This window comes from Anoplopoma fimbria, chromosome 12 (genome assembly GCF_027596085.1).
Source record: "Anoplopoma fimbria isolate UVic2021 breed Golden Eagle Sablefish chromosome 12, Afim_UVic_2022, whole genome shotgun sequence".
NCBI lineage: Eukaryota > Metazoa > Chordata > Actinopteri > Perciformes > Anoplopomatidae > Anoplopoma > Anoplopoma fimbria.
Genome location: NC_072460.1, coordinates 17,847,057 through 17,860,668, shown reverse-complemented (window position 1 = coordinate 17,860,668; position 13,612 = coordinate 17,847,057). Strand labels below are relative to the sequence as shown.

Below are 13,612 nucleotides of genomic sequence, written 5' to 3'. Positions count from 1 at the left end.
TTTCTTCCTGTCTTTTCTGTCCTTGCAGGCACAATTCATTCAAAAGACACCTGCCGAGGCAGATGCAGGTAGGCAGTCTAGACCTGGGAAATGACTACATGGTTGACGATGAAAAGTCAACCAGCATCGGCCGCATTCAGCCAGAGCTCTACCAACAGAAGGCCCTGGAATCAGAGGATTCATCCAAGAACGGCAGCAGCAAAAACTGTGGCAAGATTAACTTCTCTCTCAAGTACGACTACGAAAACGAGGCCCTCATAGTCAACATCCTCAGGGCAGCAGACCTACCTGCCAAGGACTTATGTGGCACCTCTGACCCTTACGTGAAGGTCTACCTGCTGCCCGACCGCAAGAAGTTCCAGACTCGCGTACACCGGAAGACGCTCAACCCCTCATTCAATGAGAGCTTCCAGTTTCCTGTGCCTTATGAAGAGCTGGCGATCAGGAAACTCCATATGAGCGTCTTTGACTTTGACCGGTTTTCAAGGCATGATATGATCGGTGAGGTGGTGCTGGAAAACTTGTTTGAGACATCGGACCTCTCCAGGGAGACGAACATATGGAGGGAAATCCAATATGCCACCACTGTAAGAATCTTTTGCCATTTCCTGTTCCTTCTTGATTCAGTATCAAATGATTGATTGCATAGAGGCATTTATATTGAATTTATCCATCATAGACTGGTGGGTATAAGTTCACTGTATGCATTACAATCTATGGGAGTTATATTTTCAACATGGGTCAAAGCAACTTATGAGCACACTGCGGTCATGTCCAATGGAAATGTTCTGGAAATTTCTTTAATATTAGCAGATTAGTTCTTGAAATGCAATGAACAAGAGTCCTGAGATTTAAAAATGAATTTTCTGCAACTTTTCATTCATAGTAGAATTGCACAAGGTAATGCAGCCGTTCTCTCTTTTTAGTCCACTTTGTTTAAGACATGGCTGTCTTGTTTGAATAAACTTTATCTTGGATGTCACAGGACAATAGCGTCAGTAGGTACGGTGCTTATGTTTTGTATGCGCTGTACTTTATGGCCAGTCAATTCATCTGTACAGTTTGTGCATAAAAGTTGCGATTAAAACGTGCAGTGCGAGTAAACGTGGCATAAAGGAGCGTTTGCCAAGCTTTGGCGACCTGGTGGAAATGTACATTCTACAATTAAAACTTGTGGTATTTTATAGAATGATTCCAGTTTTTGCATGGGGCCATTGCAAATAGCGTTTCGACAGTTTGGTATTTTTCGTAATTTGAAATTCAATTTGTACCTCTGTGTGTTATTTTTCATGTTTATTCTAATACGCCAGTACAATGCGAGTTTTTGGTGGAAATTGGGTCTTAGACATTGTGTTGAGGATAGACTTCTCAGAACTAGGTCTGTTTCTGGCTCAAAGGAATTATTTTGTGTTATTAAAACAGACTAGCAATTAGCTCTTTGTTAGTCTCTAGGCTACTGAGACTTTCTGACATAGAATGTGTGTGAAAGAAGAGTAGTAATGACAAAAGGCAGGAAAACTATAGGCTGGCTGGTAGTGGCTTGTTTGAGGCTTACCTTATGTTGGCATCAGCAGCTGGCTTACGCACAGGTCTGGAGTGGTTAACCCAAGCGGTGTTCGTCAAAGACTTCTTGTTCAAGTTTTGTTATCTGTGGTTTGTCCAAACAGAAAATCTGAAGGTAGTCAGCTTGACAGTTCTCAGCAAAATACTAGTGATAGGTGCAGGATCTCAGTCCAACAGTAGCTCCAGAAAGCTACCAGCTAGCCAAAAAAAAAAAAAGGAAAGTGGTGTTAGTTTAATGACATTTGTTGAGCTGTTTGTTGTCGTGCTTTACTCTGAACAGTCCAACTGCTTCAGATCAATGACACCATAGTTGGGACTGGCTGAGAGTGTATCTATTGATCAACACAACCCCTATCTACATTCTATTCAAACTAGCCCTTTTGTATCTTGCGCTGTTGCAGATGGATCATAATAGCAAGTGCACTTGGAGATAAGACATTTTCACTACTTAAGGCCAACAACTGAATGAACTGCATATGCCCAGAATTTTCCTGTTATGATGCAGCATTTCAGCATCTACATGAGGGAATAACAATTTCAAGAAAATGTTATTTAACAATTAATTTATAACATCAAATTCTAACAATAAAAAAAAAAGATTTAGAGACTACTACTTGTCTGACCAACATTTTCTGAGAGGTGGGGGTGCATTGACGTCAATAAAAGGGCAACAGCCCTGTAATGTGTAGTAACAGTAAGTGCATTATTAAAAATCATATACATACTTCCATCGTTTTATTCTACAAAACAAAACAGTCACTTATTTAAATACAGATATTAAAAATGTCTGTATTGGCTGAACTCTCGAGGTATTAACATCACAAACACGAAAGGATATTTCTGACTCACAGCTCACTTATGCAATTATTTTGGCTTTCTTAATGATGTCCAGCGGCCATTTTCAGAAACAAAGTGTTCTCTGTGACACCACGTTAAGCACCTTGCAGCCCTTATCACTTTATCACCTCCACAGAGCTCTTTAATCTGAGAGCGCCCCCTCCTCCAGTTGTTGAACTTGAGCTTGTTCAAGGGTTGCTCAATAATATCAACATTATTGCTTAGGAGGCAGAAAAGCAGGCGGCCCTCTCCTTGGCACACAAACTTTATTGAACCACCAAATGATTTTATGACAAAATCCCTTGCTCACATTAAATTCAAGATTTGAAACATAAAAGATGCACAGATGGCTGAGTTCAGTAGAAACCAAAAAACAAACATTCATTGGAGTGTAATGGAAGTCTTGTGGAAGACAAAGATGCGGCTTTATAAACACCGTTAACTCTCAGGGAGTGGAAAAGAATCGAATATTTAGCAGAGGGAGGGATGGTGAATGAAAAGAACAAGCAGCTTTTCTCAGTTCATAGATCAAGGAGAGATTATCATCAATACCACCGATTTGGTATTACAACAAAACAGCAGTTTACTTATTGACTTCAGATTTCTCATGCATGTTAGATCTGAATAAATTAATTTGGGGAAGGTTTCAACATGCTAAACAGTGGCATGAATGGAGGGGATTATTTACCATGTAGACCAACAACACATAATTATTCTTTGTAAGAGGCGTTCATATTGTATAATAAATAAAGCAATGAAAACGCAAGTACAGTCAGTGACCTATATGTAATTGACTGCTAGCAAATCTACAGCCCTGCTAGCAGCTAAATGCTTATGTCACAGTGCTAACATCTTGATGCTTGGAAGATTAATGTTTACCGTCTTGGTGTGTAAAAATCCCTACATTTGCTATCTTGCACGAAACTTTATGTGCCGTTTTGAACAAAAATAAGTTTGACCTGATGGTGGTTCAAATTTCAAGGCAAGCTATTCAATAGACTTCAAGATATCCAACTAATACCCCAAAATGTCAACCTCATTTTGGCGCAAGAGTGAAACTCATGGCATCACTAGAATCATTAGGATACATCATCTTGTACCCACAAATTTAGAGCCAATCCATTTGTAAGATAGTAAGATCTGGATAAGTGAGGCGCTATGAGGAAAAGTGAATGGGCATCCTCTTTGGACCATCAATGTTTGTCTAAATTGTTTTTATGTAATGTATAATTATAAATATTGAATATTAGCGTGGCTAAAATATGATAAATGCAAGAACAGATGATTCGGACGGGCACCAAAACAGCCGATGTTTCCACAAGGACAATCAATGTGTCACTTCTACAACACTTGACATTTCTGCCGCGCTCTCACATTATGGCTGAACCTTCACACCCTTCAAACAATCCCTCACTTCCACAGCAGAGAAAGCCAAATTGCAGCTCGTATGTGTGGGGAAGACTGCAGAGCTCAGACTGGCGTGTTGGAATTTGCCAATCAGTCGAGTTCTTGCCAAGCTCATTCATAGTGATTAGAGGGTCTGTTCGACCTTAATACTGTTTATAGCATGGGGCTAAGAACTCACTTGAGGCAGATAACAGGACTATCATCAGCTCAGTAGGGACTCATACAGTACTGTCCGAGCTAATATTTTAGTATGCAGGTTGTGCCTTTCTCAAAAGTAATTTAGAGTACACAAAACATTCTTACATGAGGGAACTTGTTGATTTAATTCTCAAAAAATATATATTCTTGGACTCATTCACTCATTGATTCTGTGGGTTACATTATGTTAAAGTGCTGAGCTGTAAATTTGATTTCCTCTCTGTTTTTGTTTTATTTTCTGTTGAAGAAATCCACTTCTCTGGCAAAAGAGTAGATTTCAGAGTTAAACCGATTTCTTTCAAGGAGACAGCTAAATAACCTCAAGGACTTTAAGTAAAGCCCAGTTGTTCAGATTCCTCTTCTTACTCAAATTGCTCTCTAATGCTGATGGTAAGACCTGTGGCACCTTTGACTTTGATTTAGTTTCTCGCTCACAGGTGCATAAGGTTTTAAAGGAAACACTCAGAGGGGATTATCTGTTTTAATTAGGATTATTTCTGATTCATATTCCTTCTTACAATTTTACAATTAAGTCTTCAAGAAATGCAAGTTAGAAGAACAGTCTCTTTTCTGTGCAAAAGCTATGGATCAAGAATGATCAAAAAACCAAAATTAAATTGCATCTGTTTGTCTACTAGAGCAAAAAATCTGACACCTATGGGAGAAAATTCACTTTCATATTTTTTTGGTTTCATAATGGTGCCACCTAGTTAAGCATTAGATGGAAGTTTATTTCGATACAGCCAATAAAATCCTGCATAGAGCAGTAACATCAGTGTTCTATAATAGGCAGAGCAGACGGTTGCAGTCACACTGAGCCAGACAGCAGCCTGCTACACAAGACAAGAGGCACAGACTCTGAAAAATAACACACAATTCTTGTCCTGCACCTTTGCTTACTGAACGAGCGACCAAACCAACATCCACCTGGGACCGGTTCACCACTACATTCAGTTTGACGGCTAGACAGCTAATTAGATGCTCAGCTGCAACGCATTAGATTGCATGTTAACGCACCCTCAAATGTCACTTTGGCCCTTTTAAATGCTAGTGTGGCCTTCACTCTTAAATACCACTGCCAACTTGTTCCCTGTGATGCAACATTGGCTCTCCAGCTGCCTTCTAGCTACTGTCAATCAAACCCACACACTGACACTCCCCTCCAGCCGGCTGAGACAAAAAGGAGCATTTCAGATTTTTCCGCAAAAAACTTTTTTCTTATATTCAATAGTAAAAACAGTACGTTTAAAAAATACGTTGACATTATGTACTAAATTTGATTTCAACTTGTGACTCCTTTCGACATAGAACCTTATTTGTTTAATCACAAACAGAAACGTAAAAAACGACCATTGCTTATTATCCGTGTTGCACCATCTGATTTGATTTAACCTTCTCCGTCAAAGTATGAGCAGCACCATAAAGGAGGGAATATTTGCAGAGATACGAGCCATAAGTGTCACAAATACCTCTTGTGAATAAACTGAGTGAATTTATTGGCTAGTTACAGACCGAGCAAACAACAGCAAGCTCTGTTAGCTCAGAGAGCATTTCCGCTCTTCTAGAAATCCCTTAACATAACTAATGAAGTAATTTTCTGCCACTTTCAAGTGTGACCAGACACTCAGTTGTGCTGGTGTATTTTTTTTTTGTGGCCAAAGGAAAGTTATTTTTCAGAATCTTCTCACAAAGCTGTAGTTACCCAACAACAAACTCATATTGCAGTTATTTTTCAAGCCAAAAATGCATAGAGAAGTTGCATTACTTTGCTTTAGACACCTTTGACTGTAGTCTGTCGTCTAATTGGCCAATTTACTAATCTGAACTGTGAGGATATGGTTTTAGTACCTGTGGTAACAAGAGGCCACCATAAAATGTAAAATGTTTTTGTAATTCTATAATAATTTTGAGCAGGATAACAGATAACCCAGAAGAACATTAAATGTAGTTATTTGTTTGTTAGTCTTCACTGACTGAATACATTTATTTTAAAGCTTTAGTTAATTTGCAGATTTAGATTATTAAAACTAAATATAAACCAACTAATAATTTATATCATACTATTAAAGGTTAAGCTCCCCAGCTGTAAATAAAGTAGTTAATATAATTAGCCCATACATTTCCATGCTGTATCAATAAAGTGACAAGCGCAGGAATGCATCAGTAATCATAATCCAGTAATATAATAATAATTCTGCATAATGAGTACTTATACTTGTGGTATTTGGAGTATATTTTGATGCTAATAATTTTGTACTTTTACATTTGTAAGAGTTTGAATGCAAGACTTTTCGTAGTTTCACACTGTACTGTTACTTAGTAAGTCAAATATCTGAGTACTTCTTCCACAACTGGTCTTCACTTTCTGTGTGCTCTAGCGTTACAATGAGCAGACTTTCAGAAAAATGTACAATTGATCACAAAACATACCATAAGGACGAGACTCTTAATGTGCATTACTCTGGATCAAAGCATCTGTGTTGAATGTAAATGAATGTGAAACTGACAGAGAATTTTTTGCTTGTATGTGTGTTTTTCACAGGAAAGTGTTGACCTTGGGGAGATCATGTTCTCACTATGCTACCTGCCCACCGCAGGCAGACTCACACTTACTGTCATCAAGTGCAGGAACCTCAAAGCCATGGACATCACTGGATACTCAGGTGTGTTTATGTGTGTGTGTTTAACTGTGTGCTTGCGCGTGCATAAGTAGGATTCAGTTAAAGCTGCAGTGGCTCAACATGAATTAATTGTATATCCAATTGTAGGTGTGTATAATGTGAAGAAACAGTGGAGAGTTGCCTCTCCAGCGCTGTGCAGTTTATTTCAGCAGTTATTAATATGCAACACTTGCAATATTATGACACTGTCAGCAAATAGCTGCAGGTGGTCTGTTTTCCATTCCACTTTAACTACAATACTGATATCACTTGTAAAATGTGACATTTATTGTGCATTAAACGCCAGGGTTCAGGTGTAATTCAGAGTGAAAGTGGCATTTTCATACTTCCATGTTTATTGATGATTTAAATGAGAGACCCAATTTTAATCCCCTGAGTTCTGAGGGGTTTAGCTGTCTGCCATTATTTCAATCTGTGCATTGTAAACCTGTAGCTATCAAATTGGCTGCAAAGCAAGCACTCTTGTTTGTTGTTTATAGATTTAGGGCAGCTTACAACTGACTAAAACGTGGCATAATGGATCATATGAGGCGATCTGCTACTGACGGATGAGGATTGAAATCATCATTCAACAGGAAGCTGTCTCAGTCATGCTGTTTAAACGATCTATGTCCTCCTCGTCCTCTGTGTTTACACAAGCCATTGACTCATCTACTTTTATGCACATTACCGGTGCCAGGTCCTCCAGGGTTGCTTCCATGCTTAAGAAGAAAAACCCACTCACGCACACTGTGGTCTGAAATACGCCAATGACGGCTTTATCTTCACAGACATCTTTGAAGATATTTTGGCAGCCAAGGCAAACATTTGTAAAACCTCTGTGTCTCGCTCTGACAGTTTCTTTTCAACCTTCAACTAAGTTGAAATATGATGATATTTCATTATCAGCAGTTTCTGTCTAGATAAAGTCACTTATTTTATATCCTTCCTCTTTTCCTTTCACTGCCATTAGATCCCTACGTCAAGGTGTCGCTCATATGTGACGGGAGACGTTTGAAAAAGAAGAAGACAAGCATAAAAAAGAACACTCTGAATCCCACCTACAACGAGGCCATCATCTTTGACATCCCGCCAGACAGTATGGACCATGTCAGCCTGCACATCTCTGTCATGGACTACGACTTGTATGTACAAACCAAACATCTAATTTGAAAGCAACAGATTAGTAATGTTAGAAAATAAAAGACACCCCTACACAAAAATGCATTTTGCCTATTGTTGACACACTTGGAGGATTTACCTTCACTGTGCAGACTGATGTTATCGCAGAAAGTCTGTTTTAAAATTCATATGCCAAAGATTGAAATTGTAAGTGTGAAACTTGAAATACCCAGTGCAGACTCACTGAGAATGGACCTTTCAGTGAGACATCTTATGTCTCGTAGTTAAAAGGCACAATGAGTAGGATTTTCTTAAAAAAACAAAGTAGACTCATACAGAAATAATCCCTCTCAATCATCACTTAAAAACCACAAGACGTATGTGGCGGTGTCTGTATCTGTAGAGACCCAGCCCGCTGCCTGTTTTTTCTCTTTTCAATTTTCTGTGTTCGAGACGTTTATGGGTATCAACCTCTAGAAAAAACGGGCAGCAACAACCGGTTCTGAACGTGCAGCCAATGGGGGAGACTCCTCTGGATGCAAAAAGAAGTCAGATTGTGTAGAAGTCTATGATTTCATTTATTATATCAGTAAACATTATAAACACAAGTTTATGGTCTCAATCACTAGTTTCAAGTCTTCTTCAATACAGCATGAAGTTCATTTCGTAAATTATGGTCCCATTTAGAGTACAATAGACAATAAAGTAGGTATGTTTTAGGAGGTGGCTACCTTGTAATTGACAGGTTGCTACCAGAGCCGTATACACTGTCTCTACCATGGTGTCACTCCTGCACAGTCAAGAAATGGTCACTTCCATTTACTGGTTGCAAAAACCCAAGATGGGGATGCCAAAAATCCAAGATTGCTAAAATCCAAACAGCTTTAAAACAGCACTCCAAAAAAAACGATGGGTGATGTCTCATCGACTATGTCCACTTCTTATATACAGTCTATGATAAAACCAGCAGGTGCCAGATTGTAAGCACACATGAGAGAGGAAGCTGCAAAAAAAGTTGGATACAATGTAGAAAAAAACGCAAACAACACCTGGACAAAGCACGTTCCATATCGAGATGGGATCTGGGTCTGGCTTCCAGAGCTGGGGAGGAGGAGCCAACTTTTAATGTTGTGTTTACAAACCGCATCAGACAAATCTCATTGTGCCTTTAAACTTTGAAAACGAACAATATTTGCATCTTTATAAATACAGATTTTTTTGTGTGGAAAAAAAATGTCGGACACAAATTGTCATTGAAAGTGACTATTATTTTTATAGAGTTGTAGGGAATCTTTAATAAAAAAAAAGTAATGATTATTTCACATTTTCAAATTAGAATCAGTTGAATTGTAGTTCTTCAGAGATAGAGTCGTGCACTACGGTACCGTTATACTATGTGAAGCTAAAACAAGAAAGGGAAAAAATGTGCATGCAGTGCAAACGGCTGACAGAATGAGAACATGAATGTTAAAGGTCAGTCTGTTTTTCTATTGTGTTGTTTAAAAGGGCCAGACACTTGTTTAGAAACCCAGCCGCTTGTGTTTTCTTAACCCCCTGCTCTCATGCCAGGATTAAATCAGTTTGTGCCAATAATAGGGGATTAAGAGGGCTTTCAATTACACTTCAGGCATTGTTAATGGAGCAAAGATTTCCCTCCTAAAATGAGTCAATTCTAGTGTCACTGAGACAACCAGCTGTAGGTTCACTGTATCAAATTGGCAGGACATCCAGATTCAGATCTGTGTCTCCTTCTATTACAAAATGCCCTTCTTGCAATTAGGAAAAAAAAAAACCAATTTGATGTATGAGCTGTCCTGTCAGGTTAAGTCAGATGTATTCATAGAGTACGTGTGTGTCCCCACAGGGTAGGTCATAATGAGATCATTGGTGTGATGAGGGTTGGCTGCCATGCAGAGGGACTTGGCAGGGACCACTGGAACGAAATGCTGGCCTATCCACGCAAGCCCATTGCACACTGGCACCCCCTGCTGGAGTCCAAGAAGTCTGAGAAAGAGGTAGGTATCGGACTGGAGCGATTTTTAAACTAGCTTTTCTAAACGTGGTCATCGTTTAGGATGAAGCATCAGGGGGCTGAGATCGTAATTTTAAGCTCCAACGATTTGAATCCAACTGTGAAGGCAGTTTGGGTGGAGGGGCAGACACATATAGCACATTGAGTTTAATGAACAGGTGCATACTGGAGGTAATTATTGTAACTTGACCGCTTAATTACTTAATTAACAGTGACAACAGTTGCAGCAGGAACAACGGCTGTCAAACAGCTCACTGCGTCTCTTTCTCACTCATAATTCAGTGAAATCTGAACACACAGACATGATAAACAAATTCATTTTTGTAAAGTTATGTGACTTACTTTTCCCGATGTCCCTCGCGATTAAACGTCCGTAAATCTGTGCAGAAAACATGTAAAAAAAAAATAATAATTAAAAAAAAGACGCTCGTTGAACCTCCTGAAATCATCTAGTTTTTTTTAATTCTCTACAACATAAAAGTTTTCCGGTGATATTTGACTGTACATTTACATACATTAGTGAATTGCTAACAAAAAATTGTTTACTTTTAATGTTGCCAAGTGTCTACAATGTAAACAAAACGTGGCTCAAGTTCTAGCTATACATCCATGGTTGCCTAATCAGCGTACTCCCTGTTTACATACCCCGAAGCATTATGGGAATTCCATGAGAATAAGTCAATTTATATATCTACATTTGTATAAATCTATTTAAAATGAGCCATTGGTCTGTTTCCTTATTTATTCTCTATTCTGCAATTATATTTAGATGTGATTATTTCTTTGGCTTATTTTCGATGTTGGTATTTTTGTTATTTTTGTGTTACTTTGTGGAGTGTGCGGATTCAAAGTCCTGACCGAAGCAATTATTTTTCCTGTACCCTCTTAAATTGGAATATTAAATGCAAAAAACACAGCACTGTAAATAATAAAGAAGATTTTTCTTTTTTTTTTTTTAAACAGAAGCAGCATGTGTGTCATGAATCATTTCCATGTGTCTTTGTGTCCTGCAGTGGAAGGCGAGGACAGCCAGCTTTGACAGCCAAGGCTCCTGCCCTTCACCCAGGCCCCCTGCTAGTCCCTGAGCAGAGCCACCTGTGACCCAGCAGCCCAGAAGGGGGTTTCCTCCCTCCTGCTGATCTACTTCCTGTCTGTGTGATTGAGCGGAACACAACCCCACTGTTACTCCCTCTCTCTCTCTCTCTCTCTCACTGTCTCTCCCTTCCCTTCAAGTCTTGTCCTAGAGCACTCCCAAGAACTGATCTAGGACCAGCGTCAAGTCAGTTAGTTGTGCCAAGTGCAGTCTTTTGGGGTTTTAGGGTTTGAAATGTGGGTGTTGTGATGAACCAGAGCTGCCATTATTGTCCTCAGAAGAGATTGCCTGGAGATCCAGTCTGCAGACATTTAATATTGTGTCTGTCCGAGTTGAGTTGAACGAATCTTGGAGTCTTCACATGGAGACGCTGAAGATTTAGCTTTGTGCCGCAGAGACTCTTTGATAGAAAAACTTGGACATCAGATATTGCTCCATGAGAGCAGCGGAAGTTTCACAGCGGAGGCTGGGATGGAAAAAGAGACTTAAACTGGATCTGAAGCAATTTCAAATCTCTCCAGCTTTCTCTCGCTGAATTTTTAAAGTGCTGTATTAGCATAAAAAAAACAATACTGAACTGTAGCATTTTGGAACTATTAGATGTAAAGCCACTCCATTCGTCGTTATTGTTTATTAATAGGAAAACTGAAATTAATTTGAAAGCTCAAGCTGACTTCACCGTACTTCCAGTTCCATCAAGAACATAAGCAATTATCTGATCCACAGCTTATTGAGGAGAGGTTGGATCAGCAGAAACTAAAATAGTCTCAACTTGACAATTTGCAACTTTAGTGTGATTTCTGGAGCAGCAAAAACAAGAAGTTGTATGTAAAGAAGTAGAAATAACAGGATTATTGGTTTTCACATGAGAGCAAATTGACTATATTGTTAAGGTGTAACTGTTTAAATTGCCTGTCAAAGGCACAAATGGTCATTGAAGATCAACCAAAAAGAAAAGGTTTAAAAACATTAACAGAAACAAGCTTTTTTTCAATGGAGCTCTGTAAACAGGGAACTTGTGGGCACACTGAACACACCCTTACCTCCTTCTCTGTTTGATGTTTGCTTTAGCGCAATCTCATGCTTTTCTTCCAAATGAAAACTCATAAGCACTCGTGTTTATCCTCCAGACAAACACTGTTCAAAAGCACTTCTTTGTCTCTCTTAGTCTTTTTTTTCTGATCAGGTTTTGATGGATGTGTAGTTTCATGTACAGACGTCTGTTGGTTGCTGTGTGTATGTTTTGTTTTTTAAGCAGAAAACCAGAAAATATAATTAAAAGGTAAAGATGAAAAATAATATGACATTTTGAATATATTTAGCTTTGTTGGTGGTGATGATTGAGAATAACCTAAACTCTGAAAAAGGTGAACATATTTGTCTTTCGAACCTCGAAACATGCAACTTTCTTGATGTTTATGTCATTAGCCATAGTGTTGTACAGTGAGAACTTGTGTTTTAATTTACCATCCAGATGTTTGCAACATGTGGTTAATGGAATCTTTTTTTTGTTGTAGATATTTGATGTGATTAAGAAAAAGACTGCAGCACCGCTGTTGTATCAGAAATCTTTGCACCAGTATAATTCCTCTATTGGGTCCCAGCATATTATTCGCTCTATTAGAAGTTTAATGAGATAAAGAAAGCACAAAATGTCAAATAAGGCTAGGATAACTGTTTTATAACTGATGCTATATCTGCTCAGATGAAAAACAGCAATGCATCAATAGTTTTTAATTAAAATATAACATAATGGAGGTTCCGTCTCATTTGCAATGAGGATGAAACATAATCATTTGATTTCTATTCACAGGTTTTTCCTCCAGTTTACCCCTTCAGTAGTGGTAGTTTTGTTTTGCTGTAATTGGAAAGCACAGATAACATCAGTACATTCGGGGCCAGGAAACATTAATCTACTGAGACAAATGTGATATCAGGCAGGAAAACAGCCAGGGAATGAGGCCCATTTACTGAATAGCGTCCAGATTATCTCAAACAGCAACTTAAATCTGATATGTAAGAATGTTCTTGGCCGTGGCTTCGATGGGTCTAGACTTATGGTGCCTCATTCAGCGACTGAGGACAAGTGATATTACAGCTCAAAACTGCTGTACAATGAACATGCTATATATCAGAGTTTGAGAAATTGGGGGCCAGACATCAACACATGAGCAGATGCATTCAGCAGACCCAGCCGGATCTGTTTTAGCCATTACCTTCATGGGTAAGTGTACCCGGAGAGAGCTGTTTAGTACATCAGTGTGTGTGCTTGTGAGACAGCAACGCGGGGGCAGCTGATGGGTGGACCGGTCAGCATCTGCAGAGCAGTGGCATTTCTCTAATTGGCACTTGTTATAGAAAGAACGAGTCAGTGCATTATTGTTGCTTGACGTAATCCATCATAGCATAGAGACCCCTCCACAAATGTGACTAAAATTTCCTCACATTCACACAGTTGTTTTGATGGTGAAATTCATCCCTAATGGCATTATTAATAGATTTCTAATATCTTATTTTTAGTGTTGAAACAAAGTGTTTTAAACATGTGCTTTACAAACGTCATATTTCTCTGAAAAAGTGGTGTGTTTTCATAGTAGAAGAAACCTGTTAAATCAATTGCCTCAGTTTATGGACTCTTTCAAGACCTGCTAGCTTTGCCTAATATTGTAATGTTTCTTGTTATAATCTTGTATCCCTTCC

The 13,612-nt window shown here is 38.8% G+C and overlaps 1 protein-coding gene across 1 annotated transcript in view; it reads left to right on the top strand.

Annotated features, from left to right (window-relative positions):
• The window catches only part of syt6a (synaptotagmin VIa), a 52,356-nt gene extending 41,452 nt beyond the window's left edge, over nucleotides 1–10,904 (top strand). The window contains exons 3-7 of the mRNA XM_054609644.1: nucleotides 29–587; nucleotides 6,548–6,668; nucleotides 7,639–7,810; nucleotides 9,652–9,802; nucleotides 10,833–10,904. Coding sequence (XP_054465619.1) covers nucleotides 29–587; nucleotides 6,548–6,668; nucleotides 7,639–7,810; nucleotides 9,652–9,802; nucleotides 10,833–10,904 — 1,075 coding nt within the window. The remainder of the gene's footprint in view (nucleotides 1–28; nucleotides 588–6,547; nucleotides 6,669–7,638; nucleotides 7,811–9,651; nucleotides 9,803–10,832) is intronic.
• The last annotated feature ends 2,708 nt before the right edge of the window (nucleotides 10,905–13,612 follow it).